Source organism: Xyrauchen texanus, chromosome 12 (assembly GCF_025860055.1).
Source record: "Xyrauchen texanus isolate HMW12.3.18 chromosome 12, RBS_HiC_50CHRs, whole genome shotgun sequence".
NCBI classification, from domain to species: Eukaryota; Metazoa; Chordata; class Actinopteri; order Cypriniformes; family Catostomidae; genus Xyrauchen; species Xyrauchen texanus.
The window spans coordinates 29,709,220-29,732,455 of record NC_068287.1 but is presented as its reverse complement, the minus strand read 5'-3'; the positions used below and the strand labels follow the sequence as shown (position 1 = coordinate 29,732,455).

General features: G+C 38.1%; 1 protein-coding gene across 1 annotated transcript in view; it reads left to right on the top strand.

Annotated features, from left to right (window-relative positions):
* Positions 1-21,648, top strand: part of cacng2a (calcium channel, voltage-dependent, gamma subunit 2a) — a 94,064-nt gene extending 72,416 nt beyond the window's left edge. The window contains exons 3-4 of the mRNA XM_052139580.1: positions 17,216-17,356; positions 19,343-21,648. Coding sequence (XP_051995540.1) covers positions 17,216-17,356; positions 19,343-19,887 — 686 coding nt within the window. The 3' untranslated portion in view covers positions 19,888-21,648. The remainder of the gene's footprint in view (positions 1-17,215; positions 17,357-19,342) is intronic.
* Positions 21,649-23,236: the final 1,588 nt, after the last annotated feature.

The following is a 23,236-nucleotide window of genomic DNA, read 5'->3' as shown; positions in this document are numbered from 1 at the left end:
TGGCAGATATGGTTAATGTGATCTGATTGATAAGAAACAACATTCAGATCAGAGCTGTGGCCTCGTTGTCAGCACAAATGCTCTGACCTGTTGAACTGTGATGCTAATGTGGAAGAAATGGGTTTAAATCTTGCCCGAGTCATGTTTCCTTTTACCCTTTCATGCTCCCTCATTTCATGTCGACTCGCAACTGTCTGTCAATAAAAAGAGAAACAGTTGCAAACAGCTCCCAGAAAAAATTATAAAAAAGGAACAACATTCATGCTGGTCATAACTCTAACTTTATGGAGATTAGTCCATGTCTGTTAGCTTTGAAGCCATCTATATGCTAGTGCACTCTTAACTTTTTGACAACGATTTTCTTAAACTTCAGGGAAAACAGACCAAAAATATTCTCATCTTCTTCACTTACTGAAATATCATATGTTTGTCCTATCAAATGCTCTCTAAAATGAGAATGTCCTTCCTTCTGCAACTGACCAACAAGTAGCAAATCACAGTTTATGGCTGTGATAAACTAACAAAGTAAAATTGTTTAAAATAACAAAATAGGGTTTGCATGGAAACGTGTTTCTCCAAGTGCAACACGTTTTCTTTGAACACACATTCATCCATTGTACTCTTGGCAGCTTATGTATTATATTACACTATGACCTCTCTGTGATTGTGAATAATTAATATAGAAATGAAAAACCATTTCTTTGAATTCCTATTGGGATGGGGGGTGGGCTGTACTTGCTTGTTTTGATACCTTGGAATCTACACCCCTGTATGACATAATCTACATGGCTGAATTTCTCTCAGGACGTTTCTTTGGATCCTGTTGATTAGTTACTGTTACTATTAGTTACAGCTATACTACTATAGATTTACTGCTACTAATATAAAATAAAAAATGCATTAGTACACAGGAAATCTTGACATTTATGCCTGATCATTTCAGGGTTTATATATTTATTAAATTTTGATTTTATTTTAAATATTTACAGCTGACCACGGGGGACTACCTTAAACTTTGGGAGACCACAGGAAGACCCACCTTCTGTAATCATTTACTCAGAGCAAAAAAAAAAAGTAGATGTTGCAGAATTCATGCAGAAATTACTCACCATTCATTTCCATTGCATGAAAACAGTGACTTGACTGAGACTAACATACTGCTGCAATAATCTTTAAAACATATCCTTTTGTGATCCAAGGAAGAAAAAAAGTAATACAGGCTTGGAACAACATGAAGGTTTGTTAAAAGTAAACAAATTTTCATTTTGGGGTGAACTATCTCTTTAAATCACATTTTTCAGAATCAGAAGAATCAGAATCAGCTTTATTGCCAAGTATGCTTACACATACAAGGAATTTGTCTAGGTGACAGGAGCTTCCAGTCAACAACAATACAAACAATACCAAAAACAGCAGCAAGACATAGGTAATTAAAAACAAAAAAGAACACAAAATAAATAATTATACATATACGTCGTACATACACTCACCTTCATACATACCCACATACACACACGTAGTGCAAATCTAATACAATCTGTTATATAAAGAACAAAAACCTGTATATTATGTACAGAGCAATGTAAGTAATGGCAGAAGTGGATATGTTGGATAATATAAATTAAAATTAAAATTAAACTGTGTATTGCACATCATTATTGCTCAATGGGGCAATTTAATTGTTCATTAGATGGATGGCCTGAGGGAAAAAACTGTTCCTGTGTCTGACGGTTCTGGTGTTCAGAGCTCTGAAGCGCCGGCCAGAAGGCAACAGTTCAAAAAGGTAGTGGGCAGGGTGAGTGGTGTCCAGAGTGATTTTACCAGCCTTTTTCCTCACTCTGGAAGTGTATAGTTCTTTAAGGGGGGGCAGGGGGCAACCAATAATCCTCTCAGCAGACCGAACTGTCCTTTGTAGGCTTCTGATGTCTGATTTCGTAGCTGCACCAAACCAGACAGTTACTGAAGTGCAGAGGACAGACTCAATGACTGCTGAGTAGAACTGATTCAGCAGTACTGGTGGCAGGTTGAACTTCCTGGCGAAGGAAGTACAACCTCTGCTGGGCCTTTTTCACAATGGAGTCGGTGTGTATCTCCCACTTCAGGTCCTGTGAGATGGTAGTGCCCAGGAACCTGAATGACTCCACTGCTGCCACAGTGCTGTTTAGAATGGTGAGGGGGGACAATGATGGGGTGTTCCTCCTAAAGTCCACAATCATCTCCACTGTTTTAAGCGTGTTCAGCTCCAGGTTTTTGTTGCATTTATTGGTGTTTTTGGGAAATATTGGCAGTAAATTGTGGACATACAACATTGACAGAGTGTAACAGAGCTGAGTAACGCAAATTATGTCATCATACTAGGACTACTGAAGCACTATCAGCCTCTGGTGCGTTTATCCTCATTTGCTCTATGGAATGAGCTGTCCTGCACGTTTACAATTGAGGTATTTCCAAATTGCAAAGTGTTTTCACTATAATTGTGTTATCTTGAAAGCAATACTCACCACTTGCTTAAAATTACCTAATGTGTTGACTACTATAATGCATAAGCACTTTGTGCTCATTGCTGTTCGCACTCACTCAGAAAATGCAGCGACAAGACAAGGCTTTAACCGTGTTAAGAAGAAATGGTTTGTGACTGTTGATCTGTTTCAAAAGAAAGCTTTACTGTGCTTTTGCAAGTGTTCCTTGACTGTATTAAAGGAAATGTAATTCAATAAGTCAAAAGTGTTTGCAAAACAGCCTATGACCATTCTTGTAATGCATTCTGGTGGGTCACAGCCCAAAAATGGGTCATAGTTCTGAAAGTCAGGGGGAAAAAATGCTTAATGGGTGATTCTCACAAAACCTGTCAAGAAAATGTCCTGGTCATATTTAACCCCAAATCAACATACAAAATATGAAATTATATTTGGTGGGGGGTAAAATGTGCATAACTCTCATGAAAATTATGTCACAATATAAAATGTGTTTGACTTTATTTTCTATATAGAAAAATATAATTTCCTATTTGTTCCTGTTATTTTGGTGTAAAATAGGACCATTTTCTTTACATGTTTATGAGAATCACCCAAAATGCAAATAATAAAATGCAACTAACAGTATAATTATGCATAGTTTCAGTGAGCATGAAACTATCAATATTCAAGAATCATTAAGAAACCAAAAGCCAATTTTGCAGACTATGTAATAATGTGTCATAAAACATTTGCAGATGGTTGGGCATGTGTACTTCATTGTAATTGTAGTTTCATTGACATTTTTGCTGACTTATGTACGATACACAATTTTGGTACTGTTTTGGGTCGCCATTTGATGTTCAATGTCAAATCTGGGTCCTAAAGCAAAGCCATTTGAGAATCAGTTTATTAACAGATGTCAGGCCTGTGACTGTGCTGAAACTGTGTTAGCCAAGATGTGAGGAGGCAAAGCTTGGGGGCATTTTGTTAAGCAAGGTCAAGTGTGATTTGTTTGCATGCACAGATTGAGATGGCTTAGGTAAATGGTTGACAAAGTGTGTGTGTGTGTGTGTGTCTGCACGTAGTTAGAGGGCAAGGTGCTGGGGCAGGGCGAGATTAATAATCGTTTGTAGTATTCAGTCAATGTGCCTGCAAGCAAAGCACCTGATTAGCATGACCCTGTCCTGCACATCAGCATATTCAAGCCTGTGGGAGGCTGATTATGTGTGAATGCTAATTTTGCTAATAACAATGCTGTCAATGAATGAGAGAGAGAGAGAGAGAGAGAGAGATAGATAGTGAAGAAAAGACATGGAGCAACTGATATAGAGAGGGGGGCAAAGTTCAAAGACTGTCAAGAAAGCGTGTGCAGTCGTGAGTGTGTGTGTGAAAGAGAGAGAGCATTACATTTGGCTCATGTGTAGCTAATCCTACTAATGCTGTGCAGGTGTTCAAGTATTTCATGTATGCTGCAATAAAGATGATGTGTGTGATTTGTTTTATTTAAGAAATGTATCTCAGCTAAATATGCAGAATCAGGTATAAGTAATCCATCTGTAGGTCCATTTCATATAAAAGTATAAAACTGTAGCTCTGTGGCACTATGTAAAGATTTTGTTCGTTTTTTTGAGCGGACCATCCAGCCCACCCAATGGTGTGAGTTTGGGGCGGGAATATCTGTTTGTGCAGACAATGGATGACAGGGAGACTTTTCAGGAATTTGTCTGAAAACAGTGATTATTTTTGCTATATAGCCCTGCTGTCATGTAAACCAGCAATGAGGCTAGGTAGCCGCTAGCTAGCAATTCGGCTAATATGATATAATTGAGTACAGAACAAGACAACTCTGACAGTGCAGCTATTGACTGAACACAACAGCAACTCTGACATCAACACCATTGCTGTTTATTTATCTACTATTTCGTTAAATGTGTTTTCATGATCATTGCGTCATGTTCCGCTAATTTTTCGAAACAGGCAAGAAAGTCTTTGTGGACGTAATGATTTTTAGGCTACAACAATTACACCATGTACGGGTTATGTAGCTTTCACACAATGGCCCAAAAACTGAAAATGAAATTTGAAAACTTAAAAATGAATGACCATGAGTAGAGTGAAACAATGAAATTGTGGCGAAAAGCGGTCACACATCTGATGTAGGATTAAATTCTAAACTGAGTCTGCTTCTGAAACTTCAAATTAAATGGTTGCTTACCCTGTGTCATTTACTTGTAAACAAACAAGTTATTTTTACATTCATTATTGAGGTCTAAAAAACATGTGGAATGCATTTCCTTCCCATTAGTGGTATGAAATTATATTGTAATGAATATGGTCCAAACCGTTAAGCATCTGATAGCATCACTGTACCATTACGATTCTTTTTCTATTGGTAGATACATTTTTACAGTGAGCTCTTTAAAAGCATAATATATATATATATATATATATATATATATATATATATATATATATATATATATATATATATATATATATATATATAAAGCAAATATACTCACACAGCAAAATTAAGGACTAATATAACTTAAGCAATAGCCTGGTAGGCTATAGCTTAGAGACTGACTTGAGGACAGCCTCTGTTAAACGCCCTAGTGTAACAGCACAGAATGCTAATAGAAAGTGGCATTACAAAAAATACTGCTGCTTTGATCCTCTCCTTTTCTTGCTTCAGGCTTGACTTGCCCCTGACTCCTCTCCTCTTTGCCCATTCCGCAATGTTAATAACAACCCCCCTAGGTACCATTTCTGCCCCTGACAGACCCTCAAAAGCTGCACGGGTTTGTGTGAAAATTGTGCCAATGTCATGCCTGGGGAGCCGGGGCAGATTGCCGAGAGAGAGAGAGAGACGTGTTCGCCCTGGGGCATAATTATCAGTCCGGCTCCCTAAGAAACCCAGATCCTAAAGCCCTCGTTCCACTATATTCACACATTCTTACACACATAGAGTGCAAAAGACAGAGAAAAGATGTGTGAGACTCATTCCTTTGAGTACAGAAAAAAAGTCTGGGCCGTATTGCAGCTTAAACTGGTTAAGAACTGCCCAATAGAACAGGAAGAGCCATCTAAGTGACATTTTAAGCAAACAATCAGTATGTTTTGTTGTTACATGCCATTTAAGGGGACAAATATCAGAGAAATGTTATAACATAAAACAATAGACCAACAGAAATAGAAAAACACATTAATAATTTAAAACTCTATACTACAGGCTATACTAGAATACTACAGCATGAGGTTGGTCATGTTCCGGTTGTGATCAGTGCTGTGAGACTGGGGAGAATCTGGTATACTCCTCCTTCATTTCCTCCTCCAGAGCATCTGCAGCCATGGAGACAACACTGCTGCCTGATCCAAGAGGTCAAAGCCAAGGCCACAGAGATGCAAGAGTGCAGGCTGGAGATTTTTATGAATGAATGTATGCCTATATGAGCCCATGTGTGTCTTTTCAGGCTTGAGAAGTTACCTTCATAACAACAAAGAAACACTTTGAAATGAAAGCTCCGCAAAAATAAAAGCTCAATTTAAATGGAAAAAAGTTTGACAGAAAGAGATCACTACTGTTTATTTATGTAATATTCATTGTACTACTACTACTAATAATAATAATAATAATAATACAAATAAATTAGTAATTGTATTATATTTAATTAATATCTTACATCTGTGATGCTCTGTTATGCAGCACTTTATTTGATAAATAATAATGCAATATTATGTTTAAAATTAATTGTTATATTTTCATTTGATTAAAGTTTTAATGAATTAATTTATTTAAAAAACAGTTTGATTTCGAATCCAGGGAGTGCCGAGTGACTCCAGTCAGGCTTACCAAGCAATCAGTTGGCCCGGTTGCTAGGGAGGGTAGAGTCACATGTGGTAACCTCGTGGTCGCTATAATGTGGTTCTCGTTCTCGGTGGGGCACGTGGCAGGTTGTGCGTGGATACCGCGGAGAATAGCGTGAAGCCCCCACACACGCTATGTCTCCATAGTAACAAGCTCAATAAGCCATGTGATAAGATGCACGGATTGATGGTCTCAGACATGGAGACAACTGAGATTCGTACTCCACCACCCGGATTGAGGTGTATCACTCCCCACGAGGACCTAGAGTGCATTGGGAATTGGGCATTGCAAATTGAGGAGAAAAGGGGAGGAAAAAACAAAAAAACATTTTGATTATAAAATTTAAATAAACTATTGATATGTATTTCAGAAAAAAAAACACACAAAAAACAGGTATCGGACTCTGTATCGGCGAGGACCAATAATGAAGTATCAGTACGTTCTCAAAAAAATGGGATCGGGACATCATGAATTTCTATGAATTTCTACAGCTTATACGTTTTAGCTTCTTGCTGAACATATAGAATAGCTTTCTTTGGGAAGCTGATGCATAACTTTTTTTTTATATCAACATCAAGATTTTAGGTTAAATTTTATGAATGTTTAAGGGAAAACATTTTTTAATCCAAAGCTTTCAAAGGGATAGTTCACCCAAAAATGAAAATCCTGTCAGCTATTTTCTGTAACTTTCTTTCTTATTTTATTTCACCTGTGGAACACAAAATGAGTTCATGTCCATATACATTCACTGGACACCTGTACATAATTATTAATGTGATTATCTAATCAGCCAATCGTGTGGCAGCAGTCAATGTATAAAATCATGCAGATATGGGTCAGGAGCTTCAGTTAATTTTCACATCAACCATCAGAATGGGGAAAAAAATTGATCTCAGTGATATAGACTGTGGCATGATTGTTGGTGCCACACAGGCTAGCTTGAGTATTTCTGTAACTGTTGATCTCCAAAAACTAAACCAAAAATATGCAGTGAGCGGCATTTTTGTGAACAGAAACTCCTTGTTGATGAGAGAGAGAGATCAACAGAGAATGGCCAGACTGGTTCGAATTGCCAAAGTTTACAGTAACTCAGATAACTGCTCTGTACAATTGTGGTGAGAAGAATAGCATCTCAGAATGATATTCTGAGATGCGGGTTGGAGCTGTTTTGGCGGCACGAGGGGGACCTACACAATATTATTTTAATGTTGTGGCTGATCGGTGGAATATATATATATATATATATATATATATATATATATATATATATATATATATATATATATATATATATATATATATATATATATATGGGAATGTACAGTATATTTATGTGAACATTTATATATTAGGTCCTGTAATTTGCCGCCATATTTTTAAGCTTGTTTCTTGGTGTGACATTCATTTTTAAAAGTACAAATATTTAATATAGTCTTTTAATTAATATGCGGTCATAAATCTATCTATCATCTATCTATCTATCTATCTATCTATCTATCTATCTATTTGTTTATCTGTCTGTCTGTCTGTATATATAAGAAGAGGAATTAAATAAATATAAATATTTTCTACTTAGAATCTGGCATGGTAGCACTGTATGATTTTAGAAATAAGCGTGTAATCCATCTATGGAAAATACTCTTTAACTAAAAACTTGAAAACGTTAGCTGAGACTCCCATTCACTGCATCTGCTTCCCCTGGGCTGAAAATCAACCCGACAGCCTGGTCTCCGAGGAAACTTCTGTCACCTTCAGGTCTGTCATTTTAAATGCTCGTGTCAACAATCAATAGATTTGGGTTATTATCTTTTCCACTTTCACCTTCTGCCTCACATCCGTTCCTGTCCCTCGTTCCTCTTGCCTTCTGGTGTCTGTGTGAATGAGGCTGATGGATGAGGAGGGGTGTTGTGTCCTCTCTGTGCTTTCACTGGCCATGTCAATATCCCCTGGGTTAATGTGAGATTGAATGAGATTTGTGTGTGTGTGTGTGTGTGTGTGTGTGTGTGTGTGTGTGTGTGTGTGTGTGTGTGTGTGTGTGTGTGTGTGTGTGTGTGTGTGTGTGTGGGAGAGGGATGGAGAGAGAGAGAGAGATCTGGAAGGAGGGTGATACAGGGCAACGTGAACAGGGGTCAGCACCCAGCACACCTTAATATTTAATCAGACCATTTCCAGCAACTCTACACCCTACACACAGAGAGAGAGAGAGAGAGAGAGAAGGAGAGAAAGGTGGAAAGAACATGCAAGGACATCCATCTAAAGACAAAATCCACTTTTATTTAGTTGCAAACAGGTTTCAAAATTAACTATTTCGCAATGTTTTCTTTAGTGAATGGTTTGTGTTTCATTTGCAGACTATAATTTTCACATTTCAACTTACACACTGTTACACCGTAATGTTTTAGTTCCCAATAGATTAAATAACTCAGATGTCACACTGCAGGCAACTGTGCTTCAGGTTACTTTTGAGTAGCAGATTTCAATGGTGGATATAGGCAGCACTGCATTTAGGGCCATATAGCATGACTGCGAGTGTGATATTGTACGAGTGTGATATTCTGCGAGTACGGTCATAAAAATGTATTTGTGCATGGAACTACTTTATTACGCGGCGGATCAGAATATGCCATTGCAGGTTAAAACCAAATGATGCGTCCAAGCCTTCGTTAGTAATTCAAAAATGTCACTTCAGAAATAGTATCACGGCTTGTGCTATATCTAACAAGTTACTGGATAAACAAGGATGGATGGATGTGTGTGTGTGTGTGTTTGTGAGAGAGAGAGCGAGAGAGAGAGAGAGAGATATGGAGCATGTGCGATCACCTGTTGCCACACCCAAACAGAGATGCTGTCAGCTTTCTAAAGATCATCTTTTTCAGTGGAAAATTAGCCGTCCAAGCAGGGGTATTTCTCCCTATTTCACAGTTGCCGGTGAGCAAGAGTCTTTCACTTTACAAACCACAATGTCCTGTGCCATTTTAAAAGGTGTGCCCACTCCAATGTGGAAAGTCCGATAAGAGGTAAGCAGCTTGAGTTCTGTAATCAAGCCATTTAAAGCTATTTGCTAGCTTTAGCAGTAATACGAGCAATCATGGAGTGCTGTGTGTAAACACTAACTGGCTCATATAATACATTAAAATGATCTTTTGCCACCACTTGCTGGCTAACATATGTAATGTAAAATAAAAAAAATACATGTAAAAAAAGACAAACAGTAGCTCTTAACACATCTGCACTGCTCTTACACTTTAGTTTAGAACAGCACGAACACAAGCGGAGTGATACAGACACGGTGAAGCGTCTGAGTGCTGATGCTGTCATACCATCAGTGCTCATGGAATGTCACTCGTCCGATCAGATTTGAGGACTGGAACTGTTGTATATAATGTAATAATGTTTGTTGATGTTAATAAAAGTTATTATAAAGGGATATCTATGGAATTAGCGAAAAAATTAAGTTAACTTGATTCAATAGACCTGTTTGATTATGCCAGACATGTAACAGGATCATGAACTCACATCCTGCCTTAGAAATGTGTCATATATAAATTAAAACTACAATCAGACATACAATATACATCTTTACTGCTTAAATTGTTAACTCACATACAGTAAATAATTATATTTGATTTCAATATTATCATATTTAATGTTCAAACTTTATAAGAGCCATTTAACAATTGTTACTTATTGCATTCAAAATAGATGCAAAGACATAATTTTAGCAGCATGACATTAATTTATTCACACATTATAAACAGTAGCCTCTTCACTGGGATGGTGGAGACTGGGCCCATTCTTCCCGTTAGAACATCCATGTTCTTTTTGTGAAAAGTTCAAATCCACCAACAGTAGTTGCGCATCAGCTGGGTCTAGAGCAGACATACAAAGATGGTGATCTGTGAAATGTCATTGATTTCTCAAAACCTTTTCCTGCTCCAACAGTTCTGATGGAAATTTAAAGGTGCCCACAAACAGCATTTTTGGGACACTTTCAGCTCAATTTGTGCGAAGAAATGTGACTTCCAGGCCTGGAAGTGTCATGGAAATGATGGCATTTTTAAAAAATCATGGAGAAGTCATGTCAATTTCAATAATGAATGTTCTAATGTAAATACTGGATCAAGTAATGAATATTTTAGTTATATTTATTCTGAAATATTACTCTAAATGTCAGGATCCTGCCATCTCTGTTTGTTTTTTCTTACTCTTTAGTGTCAGCATCCTGACATCCTTTTGTTATTTGTGCTTTCTGTTTGCATTTTGTCTCTCCTGTGTGTTTCTCTCTCCTGTGTGTTTCTGTTCTATTTTCTAGGTCTCATTCTCCGGCCCTGGCGCAGCCCCCTTGTTTCCCTGATTATCTGTTAATTTGCTACACCTGCCCTCCTCATTTGCCTTCTGATTTTTCCCTCTTTAAATTCTCCTTGTGTCTCTTGTCTTGTGCTGGATTTTTCCTCTTGGTCTCCTCCTTTTCAACTGTTTTTTTTGTATTATTTTTTTACCCCTGTCAGTCTGGTTTGTTTTTGGTTTATCTGTTTATTTTATATAAAATATATATGTGTCAGTGCTAGTTTTGCATTATTTATTTTGTTGCCCTCTCATGGGAAGTTTTGTGTATACTTTGTCTTAATACATTTTTTTGTTTCTGCGCTTGGGTTCTTCACGCAAACTCTGACACTAAAATATTTCAGCATCTAGAAATGGTTCTTTTGTGTGCAGTCTCTATACGATTATTCTTATAAATCCTTATCCATTAATCACAAATGGCTGGAAAGGTCATAGAAAAGTAATTGGTCTAAAAATGTGGAAACCCTGACTCACAATTGGCAAGCGTTTATTTTGGACCTTGATTACTAAGGAAGTAATCAGAAGCACAGACTGAAATACACATACAAATTGACAATTTCTGGACTCATGTAGTCTTATTAGAAGAACATTACAGTGGGAAAAGAAAGCACAAGGCAGTAAGAATTATGAGGGCACAGTAAGATTGAGTGGATAGACCGAAAAACAGAGGGAAAGAGACAGATAGGAGAAGATGGAACAAAGTGCAAGAAAATTAAAATGCCGTTCATCACTTAAAATGAAGTCTCGTTTCAGTTTCTCGAGGGGGGGGGAGAACTGCAGCAAGTGCACTAGGAAAACTCTCACCTTATATAACACATGCAGCAAATGTGATATTGCCATTTAGCACATCATGAATTCTATGTATTTTTTCAAGATATATATTCATATTAGAACTATTTAGAGACAGTTCACCCAAAAGTGAAAGTTCTGTCATTTACCCTCATATTGTTCCAACCCAGTGTGACTTTCCTTATTCGCAAGAACACATAAGGCAGAATGCCCAGTCACCATTCCCTTTGATTGCATTTTTTCATAGTAAATTTTGACTGCGGTCAGACCCTTATATTCTGTCAAACGTCTCCTTTTGTGTTCCACAGAAGAAAAAAATTCATACAGTTTTGGAACAACATGAAGGTGAGTAATTGATGACAGAATTTCCATTTTGGGGTGAACTTGACCTTTAGATTAGTTGTATTTTTCTTTTGTTGCATGGTTTTGGGCACTTTTCAGCAGGGCTAGTAGTACTAAACTATTTAACACTATTGTGATAGTTCACATTGAGCTCTCATGGGATCTACAGTAGAAGAGATGAATGAGGTTGCAGGACGGCACGTGACCTAGACTAAGGGATCTTGACTTAAACCAGCAAAGGTTCACAGTACTGTCATGCTGTCCACACATCAGCTCTCACAGCACATGAGAGAGATAAATCAAGAGAAAAAAAATCTTGCTGAGCTTGCAGAGAAGATGGGGAGGTAAAAATTTAACTAGCCTGATGAAAGCATATCTTTGCATGTCAAGTATTTTAAAAGCGAGAGAGAGAGAGAGAGAGAGATGAGTAAGCATTGAGAATTAAGAAAGACTGGTTAGAAAAACAGAACAGGAGCGAACTACGATATAATGAAAGCAGGAGTCAGAAAAGTGAAGGTAAGGGTAAAGCAGGGGTCAGAAAATTGAAGGTATGGGTAAAGTGAACTGTTGGAAACTGTTGACAATATTCTATATATACCTGTACAACAGTTAGTTCCAGTCCTCGAATCTGATTGGATGAGAGATGCTCCATGAGCATTGATGATCTGACACCATCAGCACTCTGACACTTCACTGTGTGTGTATCACTCCGCTTGTGCCGTACTAAACTGAAGTTTAAGATCAGTGCATATGTGTTAAGAGCTTCTATTTGTCTTTTTTTTTTTTTTTTTTTTTACATTACATATGTTAGCCAGCAGGTGGTGGCAAAATATATTTTTTTGTGTGTAATATGAGCCAGTTAGGTGAGGTGAAGTGAATACGCATCAGCTAGTGTTTACATTAAACAGCTCTTCGTGATCGCTTGTATTACTACTACTCTACTAAAGCTAGGAAATAGCTTTAAATGGCTTTAAACTGACAACTTCAGCGTTACGGCTCATCACAGCTGAGACACAACAGACTGAACAATTACACAATGGGTTCTGTTTAAAATGGCGGAGGACGTCGCGGTTTCTAATATTGATCGACTCTTGTGCACCGGCTACCACGAAATAGGGAGAAATACCCCCGCTTGGATGCTATTTTTCCACTGAAAAATCTGATCTTCAGAAAGCTGACAGCATCTTTGCTTGGGAGTGGCAACAGATGTGACACTGAAAGTTCTGCACTCCTATGAAACTTAATGGCCAAATAAAAGGCTCATTAAAATCATCGTGATATACACTATGTATTGTCGATCCCTAATTGTGACAAATTAAGTTTTAATATGCGAAAAAGCAAGTGAGATTTTAGGACAAGAATTTTCAGTGAATAGCGGATAACATTTGTATCTGTTCCTCACACAAAACTATAGTATGGCTTCAAAAATCTTGGAATATAGAGCGTGGGTCATATGTAATGTTTTTATTAGCGATGCACCAACATTTCTGCCACCGAAAATGGCATGAATGTTTCATGGTCATTAGTGTTAAGATCCAATATGACATTAAAGAAGCATAAAAGCACCATTAAAGTAGTCCACATGAGTTGTGCACTGTGCGAAGTCTCTGGAACCCAAACAGTACTTTCATGAATCGCATGCATTTAATAAGTAATTATATGGTCTGCACGCACAGCGCACTTCAGTGAATGAGCAATGCTCTGTTGTTGATTCACACTCATAATTTGCACACGCACGACTGGTGAAGTGCTACCGTTTTTAGTGCAGCTCAAAGTTCTTACTGGAATGTTCCACTGAAATAAAAGCCAGAGGGTTTTAAAGTTGAAAATGTACAACTGAATTGTATTATTGTATAATATAGAGGCCCAGTCTTTTTTGCAGTTTTTCCCCTCATTTTGTATTTATTTATGAGGTTCAAATACTTCATTTTGGTGACTTTTTATGCACTAATTTGTGCTGGATTAGTTTATGTGCTAGTATCTTAACGAGCACGCTTTTTGATGAACTGAAAATATTTACTACAATGTTGTCAAATTGCTTACCAAGATCATGTACCACCTTTTTCAATCCAAACACACACGCATGCACACACACACACACACACACACACACACACACACACACACACACACACACACACACATCACACATTTCACACGTTTAAAGACCATACTAACAACAGAATAGATTTAGGGATCTTTCAGAGTTTTCGCTAGAAAAAAATGGTGCCGGTCAAAGTGACCGGCAGAGGTTTCGTTTTACGGACATTTTGATGATATGCCGGTCAAATATATCGCCTCTTAATTAGTCAAGTTGAGGAAAACTGGAGGCAGTCTATGTAACTTAAAAAATGACATAATCAGGCCGTATAGAATGCAACATATTATTATTAGCTTAACTTTCAAATAGACGAAAAAAAAAAACATTAACGTCCGATTGGCGTCAATCAACGCCAATTGTTTTTTACTGTGGTTTCACACACATTCACTTTTTGAAACATTGAGGCACGGATGTACCTAATACAAATAAATAAAACATCTCCAGTTAACTAGCAGATCATTCATTTAGTCCGTTATTAAATAAGAGATCTAGCGCTAAAATCTGTTGTTTTTGAAATCAAGCTGAGCGCTCGTGTCCGCTGCTATCAGTTGCATGGACGACGCGCTGCGCGAGTTGCGCAATCTTCACTAGGACGCGCGTTTCAATCTATCGCCTTTGCAGAGACTCTCTATTAATTCCGGTGAAATCACAAAATAAAATGCACACAAACGTGTCCCTGCTTGATATAGACTGTAACCATGCACTGATGAACATAGGCTATTCAGTTTTGATGATAGAGAAAAAAAAACTGCACGAATGCGCGGATTAGAAGCACTGATCTATCTATAATGAGATGTTCCTGATTCACCATCGTCTGGCCTCTGAAAAAGCTTTTAAAGCTAGTCTGCCTGGGCCTGGCCATATTTGAAACGTCTCACTCAATCGTTCGTTGTTTAAGTCTATATTGCAGCCGTTTTAGGCGTGCGCTTTATTTGAAATGCAGCATGCGATGTTGTTTCATAACTTTCAAACGATAGAGCCTGTTCCTTTATAACATAGCAAGAGATCGGTGTATTTTTGCTTTATACATTTTAGGCTTATTCTCAAATTCAGATTGTGTTAGGGGGACGGGATTATTAGGCAATTTTAATCGGACAATTTGACCGGAGAGATTTAATTCTGTCGGACATTTAATTTTTTTACCGGCCAATGTCCGGTAATTACCGGACAACGGAAACCCTGGGATCTTTACTGGAATATTATTAAACTACAAGTTCAACTCCTCTCATCATCATCCACTCTTGTCTCTCTGTCAATGCCTCTTTGCTTGTTGCTGTACAGTATATGTCTTGACACTTATGGAATGAGAACACTGGTCAGTTACACTCTTCTTGGGTACAATTTGCAGAATATGTTCACAGCTTCATCCAGGTTAACTGCCATGGCATATGCCCCAAAATGACAGAGTATTTGAGTTGTTTCCAGTTTAATGAGAAAAAAAATCCAGCAGGATGCACCGGCGCGTCCGTCGACCCCTGAGGGCTAGCTAGTTCCACTAGATGGATAATGGTCAGAATTTACTGTGTTCTTCCTTGACCCATGCTACACCCCTCCACTGAGTTTTGTGAAAATCGGTCTTGTAGTTTTTGCGTAACCCTGACAGACACGTACACACACAAGTGAAAACATTAGCTACCCTCTGCTCCTGTGGGGTTGATGAATGTTAGCTAGTGTTAGCTAAGTCAACTGTTAGGTTAGGTCGTAAATATAACAACGTACCCTGTTTGGCAGTCTTTTTGAACATATGTTCAATATTCTGCAACAATAATACTGCTGCCTGCTTTCTCTTACATCTTTTCTTCTCTTTTCGATTATTTACAATATGATCAATTATATAAGTACAGTAATCAATTTTAGAGGATAGAAGAACTTACTACTTAATAACTAAAATACAAAAAAAAAACTACAACCTTTAAAAATAGAAAATGTAATTTTGGTGAATTTTAGTGATTTTTCCAATAAAATAATTGATTACTGTACTTATATAATTGATGATACTGTAATAATCTATCCTGTAATAAGCCTGTCTATCCTCTGGGAAGTTACTACAACCTTTAGAATGAGAAAATTTCGTTTTGGTGAATTTTAGTGATTTTATTCTAAAATAATTGATTACTGTACTTATATAATTGATGATACTGTAATAATTTTACCTGTAGTAAGTTCATATATCCTCTGGAAAGTTACCACAGCCTTTAAAATGATTTTTTTTTTAAATAACTGATTACTGTACTTATATAATTGATCATACTGTCTGTCCTCTGGGAAGTTCTAAGAACATTCTGAATGTGAAAATGTATTTTATTTTTCATGTATAACTTGCATGTGAATTAAATTAATGAGTGGACATCTCCTAAGTTTTAGCATAGTGAGTGGAGTTTTCAGATGTGGGGGGGTGGGGGGGGTGGTCGTTCGTGGTTGTTCATGTTTTTACAGAAAAAGTGGATTCGGTGTACCCCTAATATTTAGAATTTGTTCAATTATTTCAAGCAAAGTCTAAATCAAATGAATAATTTTCGGTAGTGGTTTTCAGCCGAGTGTGTCCAGAATTTTCGATTTTGGCCAAGAATTTTCATATCGGTGCATCATTAATTTTGATGGTACTTTTGTAGTGTTCTTTTGGTCTGAAGTTTGAAGCTTGATAGCCCTTGGTCACTGTATGCTCTCGTTGAATGGAAAAGAGCAATGGAAATATTCTGGCTAACATCTACTTTTGTGCTCTACTGAAGAAAGAAAGTCATATAATGACATTAGGTAAATGGTGACAGAATGAAACATTTTGCATGAATTATTCCTTTAAGCTGCAAAAACGTTGGGTTGAAGAACTCATTGGTGAGTAGAAAGGCTTGGCAGGTTGTCCTAATAACATTCATTAACACATTCACTTGTCATTTCATGGCTCAAATGAAGCCAACTCATGTTGAAATCTGGTTTCGTTATTTTGTAAATGTATGTGAATTATGGCATCTGTTAATGGGTGGGTGCCTTTGGCCTTGTTCAGTCTTGGAGGAGTATGAGAGTGTTTGGTGAGACTCTTAACCTCCGATTGCTCTTACACAGGCATTTTAAAGGGTGTGAGAGCTGTTTACTCTACTGGCAAAGTGTTGATTGGCTGCACTAAGCGCTGAGGAGAACAGATGCTAAAATCACCTGAAATGACAGCTTTCTTCCTCTGTCGCGTTCCCTTTCTCACACTACACTGTGTTCTTTACTCAGATCGATTCAACAAATGACAGCCTGTTTTTAACGTCTTCTACTCTCATGTCTGCATCCTACCTTATTCAGAATTTCTCCTCTCTCTCTCTCCATCTTCAGGGGCCGTACGAGCATCTAGTATCTTCCCAATCCTCAGCGTCATCCTGCTCTTCATGGGTGGCCTGTGCATAGCTGCCAGCGAGTTCTACAAGTCCCGCCACAATATCATCCTCAGTGCAGGAATCCTCTTCGTGTCTGCAGGTGAGCACATGGGCACAGGAATTATTCACAAAGAGAAAAAAGAACACTATATGGCCAAATGTATAAGGACAAACAAACACCGCATTCATATTGGCTTGTTGAGCATTTCAAACCTAAACTGCCTCAGTTCTATAAAATAGCCAGTTAGCAAGTCATTTCTTTTTTTTTTTCTGTCTCTCTTTGCTCCCGATTCTGTTGCTAGGCTTAGAGAGGCCTTTTGGGATTAAACTCTAAAAATATGGTGTCCCTGACACGCTTTCCCAATGATCCATCATGGTGGTTTCACTCTGTCACAGACAACTCCAACAGAGTGTGACTGAAGTCAGCAGTGAGCCACATATCATGTTCCTGTGACGTCATCCACTTAAAGCTCTGCGTTTAAGATCACTTTTTTACTCCAATCTTCTCCTTTACATGTTCACACTGACCAGTTAAAACACTCACTGTTTAGTTTATGTCTGATGGGTTAAGGGTTGTGAAACACTAAATTACATTTCCTCAGATGTTAATAGATATGTTTCTGTTGCACATGAAAGAAGACAATCTTAGCACACGTTAATTTTCATTTTAAAAGGAAATTGGTTAACTTAGTGATTTTTGATGGTATTTTTGTCTTCAGGGTTTAAAATCAACGTCGAGTCAACGTCACAGGATGTAACATTTCCATACACTATTTCGCATGATCATTGTTTCATGATTATTGATGACAATAAGTGATATTCTCATAAGACGAGTGCTGCAGTGAGTGAGCTGATAAAGGGCCGCGAGTGTTCAAAACTGCATGCCTTCCCCAAGATGCTAATAGAGTAACTGGACAGGTGAAACCTTCTAAAGGGGGGGTTGCACACTAGACACTTCTGGTGGACAAAATAGTGCATTCTAAAATTTGAAACAATTGGTTTATGAATGTAAGTAATACGCTGTCTGTCGTCACTGCCCAGCTAAGACTCCAGAGGTTGCTAAAAATTCTGCTGAGCACCTCTCTCATAGTTTTCCATGAAACTCGACTCAAATCATTATCAAAGGACATGATGACTTGATACATTGTGTACATTTATTTTTCATATAGCCTACACTAGGGCTGTCACGAATGTTACATTTAGCTTACGATTTATTGTTAAACAAATACAATGGCGTGGCACTTCTTGTCCACTGTGCGACTGGCTTAAATGTTTGTGCAACACATATTTATTTGAGAGTTTCCTCAAGTATGGTTGTTGTGGTTTTCATTGATAGTCTCAGACACTATCGATCTATTCTTCCTTAATGTGAGTGTGTTACCAATCTAAGCACTTACTGTATATTTGTGAATTAATGTCTTGGAATAAATCTCAAAAGTAATTCAAAATGTAGAAATGCACATATTTTCAGTACAAAGGATAGTTCTTGGCATTTATGCACATTAAATTACAGATATAAAATGGCAGGTGTGTAATGTTTTGCAAGCTAACAAAACCGTACATAATATATTTGTAAAATACAAGCAATTGTGATAATCTTTAATGCTGCTAACTGCATTTGTGGAACTGGATCGGATAGTTGTTGTGCTCTAACATTATATTTGCTTTTCCACTGTCTGACCGAAATGAGCACGGTGAGTAATGGGTTCAGTAGAATTTCAACTTAGGCAGGGTTTGGAGTAGTACAATTACACACCGTTCCCGGCCCAGATTTTTCAGCACTGTAAGTTAACTCTACTTAAGGCAGAGAACAACTCTGGGTGAAAGCCTGTAGGGACGTGCCAACTCACAGTCTTAACAGCTTCGATTCCAATTTCTCAGCACCACAGTGGAAAAAGAAACCGTAACCATGTCAATGGTACAATACCACAACAAGAACCACTCTGCATGATGGTGGAAAAGATTGTAGCAATTATGTTGACAGAATCTCAGACATACATGTTGTAACTGCATTGACAGAATGTTATGGTAATGCACTGAATTGTTTTCTAAGGTGTTAAAATATATCCTCTCTTCTTCTCCACAGGCCTCAGTAACATAATTGGCATGATCGTGTACATATCAGCCAATGCGGGGGATCCCTCAAAGAGCGACTCCAAAAAGAACAGTTACTCGTACGGCTGGAGTTTCTACTTCGGTGCTTTGTCCTTTATCATGGCTGAGATGGTGGGCGTGCTGGCCGTGCATATGTTCATCGACCGGCATCGGGAGCTGCGGGCGGGTGCTCGAGCCGCGGATTACCTGCAAGGCTCAGCTATCGCACGCATTCCCAGCTACCGGTATCGTTACCGGCGCCGTTCCCGCTCTTCGTCCCGCTCCACAGATCCCTCGCACTCCCGCGATGCCTCGCCGGTGGGATTGAAGGGTTTCGGAGCACTGCCCTCCACTGAGATCTCCATGTACACACTAACCCGTGGGGGAGACACCCTAAAGGCCAGCCATGGCACCCCCACCACCACCTACAATTCTGAGAGGGACCACAACTTCCTGCAGGTCCACAACTGCATTCAGAAGGACCTGAAAGACTCATCCCACACTAACACAGCCAACCGACGTACCACCCCTGTATGAGGCACAACTACCCCCCATACAGATAGCGGGGAGAGGGAGACAGGAGCATGGAGCAGGGCAGAGGGGTTGAGGCCCAGAATATTACAGATCAAACATCATGTACCATGCGTTTTCATGCTTCATAGGAAACGGGAGGGTTTTTACTTTTCAAAGACTACCTATGTATGCATGATTTTGCCATTTACCATTGACATTTAAATGAGTCTGGTTTAAAAAATGGAGAGAGGTTTTAAGTAAGTGACAGAGAAAGACATGCAGAAGGGTTGTTTCGGCCTGTGACATGGGAACTGTAGCTTGTGATGTTGATTTGTGATGTTTCTTTAAGATTTTACCACAAGTAACTTGCTCCCTCGTAGTCTTTTTCACCTCTCCATTCATCAGATTTATTTCTTATTTGCATAAAAACTGAACAATTGCAGGAGGGTATTCACTAAGAAATAACCCAGTCTGCAATCTCTTACAAAAGGTACAATATACATACATATAGTATATATATGTATGTATTAATTTTATATATTAATTAACATTAGAATCAACCCTTTTTTCAGAGGCCAAAAAAAAAAAAATAGAATCATGAAGATACAAGGAAAGAAAAGCCAAAACGCTGTTAGCCGGGTGATGATCTGTTGGAATAGAGACTCTCTGAGCGACTGTGGACGATGGATGAGATCACAGAAAATCTTTGCTGCAAAGCTGCTGTTACACAAGACTGACAAAGACATTAAATCTTGGAGAAAATGTTATTCTTTTTAAAGAACATTCTCATCTTTTTCTCAGTACCTGTTTGCTTCCATTTTTTTCCTCTCACATTCGGTCGTCATAGGAGTGAAAAAAAATGCATATGTTGATCCCTTCACTGACACGAGCAGCAAAAAGGGATCAGAGTTCAATAAAAGACTCCAGAAATGACTGCCAAGATGGGGGGGTGGGGGGCAGAAATTTAAACAAATACTTGCAAGAGAGCAAGCAACAAATAAAGTACGAAATATTATGAGAAACGAAGCTAAATGACTCATGAATACAAAGATTAAATGCATGCTATAAATTTACAGCAAATCTGCTCTTGAAACTTAAGTTTTAAAGGATAATGATAATTATAAAGGGAAAAGCAATGTTAAAAAAAATATATATTAATGTTTTGTGTAATCTTTTTATTATAATTATTTATTATAGTAATGTTATTTTGGTGATGAACCAAACAAACAGAATTATGGCAAAACTGCTTTTATTTTTTATTCTGAGTTATTTCTTTGTATGTACATGTATTTCTTTTATTCATTTGTTTTTCTCAGAATCACACGCCTTAGCCATTTCGTTATTTCATTGGATTCATTTTAATGTGTCGTTTTATTTTAAATGAAATCTAAAGGTGCCAAAACAGAATAATCCTAAACTTGGATGCATCAAGTCCTGATGAATAAACAGACAAACCCAAGAGGGAACAAACTCGCTGCTCCTCTGTTTGTAAAGCATCCAACCCCTCACACACCTGACGAGGCTTCAAGCACCATTTAAAACAGTGGGAAAGCAGACAGTGTTGTGAGTGAGCTTGAGGCTTTCCAAATGAGTCAGACATGAGTAAGTAACAGTGGGGAAGCAAAGTAACAGGCCACGTAATTACTCATCTGTTCCAGGCTAATCTATATGTGGGAAACAGTCTCAAATATGTAATGTATCCTCTGCTGTAGTAATGCGAAGGCCCACACAAAAACTCCAAAGAAACCTCAGCAGATTTCTGCAAAATTTGAATGCCCATCATTCATAAAGTTTTACACATCCCCCTGCTGTTGCATGTTCTTTATTAAATATTTGTACTAATTTCATTATGCTTTCACCAATAAGAGTGTAGTGTTTAAATCCCTTCCATTGAATTCCACAGATTCATCTCCAAATTCAGAGGTAGAAAGCACAGATTCTGCCTGGGCCTGGTCATAAGGTATTTGACTTGTCAGTGTGTGTGTGTGTGTGTAAGCGTGAATAATGTTTAGATGTTCTTCTTTGTTCTGATGGAGTACACCTGCATGCTCCACAGAAGAACCAGGAAAAAATGGAAAGGAAAAACAGGGACACAGTGAAATGTATGTAGTGTTCCTGAGAAACAGAACACAGGTTTGAAACAAAACATGAGTGACCTACTCAAGCATTCTCTTAAAAGCAATATGTTCATGATCTAACACCCATGCTCGAAGGTTTTTCCCCAAAGATGTGTGTAACAGGGACCTGGATTCTTGTGTAGAAAAAAATCGCTTCAGAGAGCAGCAAAGGGCTTGGGTGTTGTTATGAGAATTAGTGCAAATATGTGCTTAATCAGAGAATGTGCCGACTAGACGGTGAGCTTTCCCGAGAGAACTGAATTCTCTTGCATTCTCTGTGCTAATACACAGAAATTCTCCAACCACTTTATACTCCTTAAGACATGCCAAAATCTGACCCACCATCTATTGGTGAATGCCATTTTGTGAGTCTTCCCTCGAAGGAGAAAGCCGAGAGGGTAAGAAATAACAACAACAAAACAAGCAGTGTTTTATGCATTTGTTTCAGTTTTTAAATTAAAATGCTTCCCTCGTTCTCCCACTCTCAGTATTCCCTCATCTATCTCCCTCCACCTTGTTGGGCGAATATGCTTGTCCTTAATTTGACTCCCCAGCACAATCTCTAATTTATTTCTCCCTCTGTGAATCATCTACTTGCATATTATACCCCCTCCCCATCCCTCAATCTATAGCTCTCGCTGCTTTCTTTTTTCTTGCGCTCATACATTCAACTTCCTCTCCCTTACACATTCATCACTCGCTCTGTCCTTTTTCTCAATCTCATTCTGACGTCTCGCACATCAACTTTTCCATTCTTCTCATCTCTCCCTTCTGACTGCAAATCAAATTCCCTCTCTCTCTCCTCATTACAATATTGTGGGGAAAAGAAAAAAATCAACAGATTTAAACAGACAAATCAATCATTGGGTAATAGCCCCTTCGTTCCCAAGATCAAGATTATTGGCTGATTAATGGACAATCTCACTCTTTAGTTTCCTTTAAATGAGCCGCTGTCTCTCAGACTATGTGCTGGCAGTACATACTAAAATAGTATGTTTGCTGCCCCTGAAGCAGACGCTGTTTATTTGTCCATGCTTTATGAATTTGTGTTAAGAGGAGAGTTTATCTTTTAAAATGTCTGTTAATATCCATTACAATCAATGTGAGATATTTAGTCATATTGGTAATAAAAAAGTTATCGTACCTTCAGCCAAATGCCTGCCTTTACATTAAAGGTGCTGAAAGCTGCATTTTTGGACAGACTGATCTCACAGTGACATCGGAAACTGTAGGTTGATTTTTCTTTAGCTAAAATC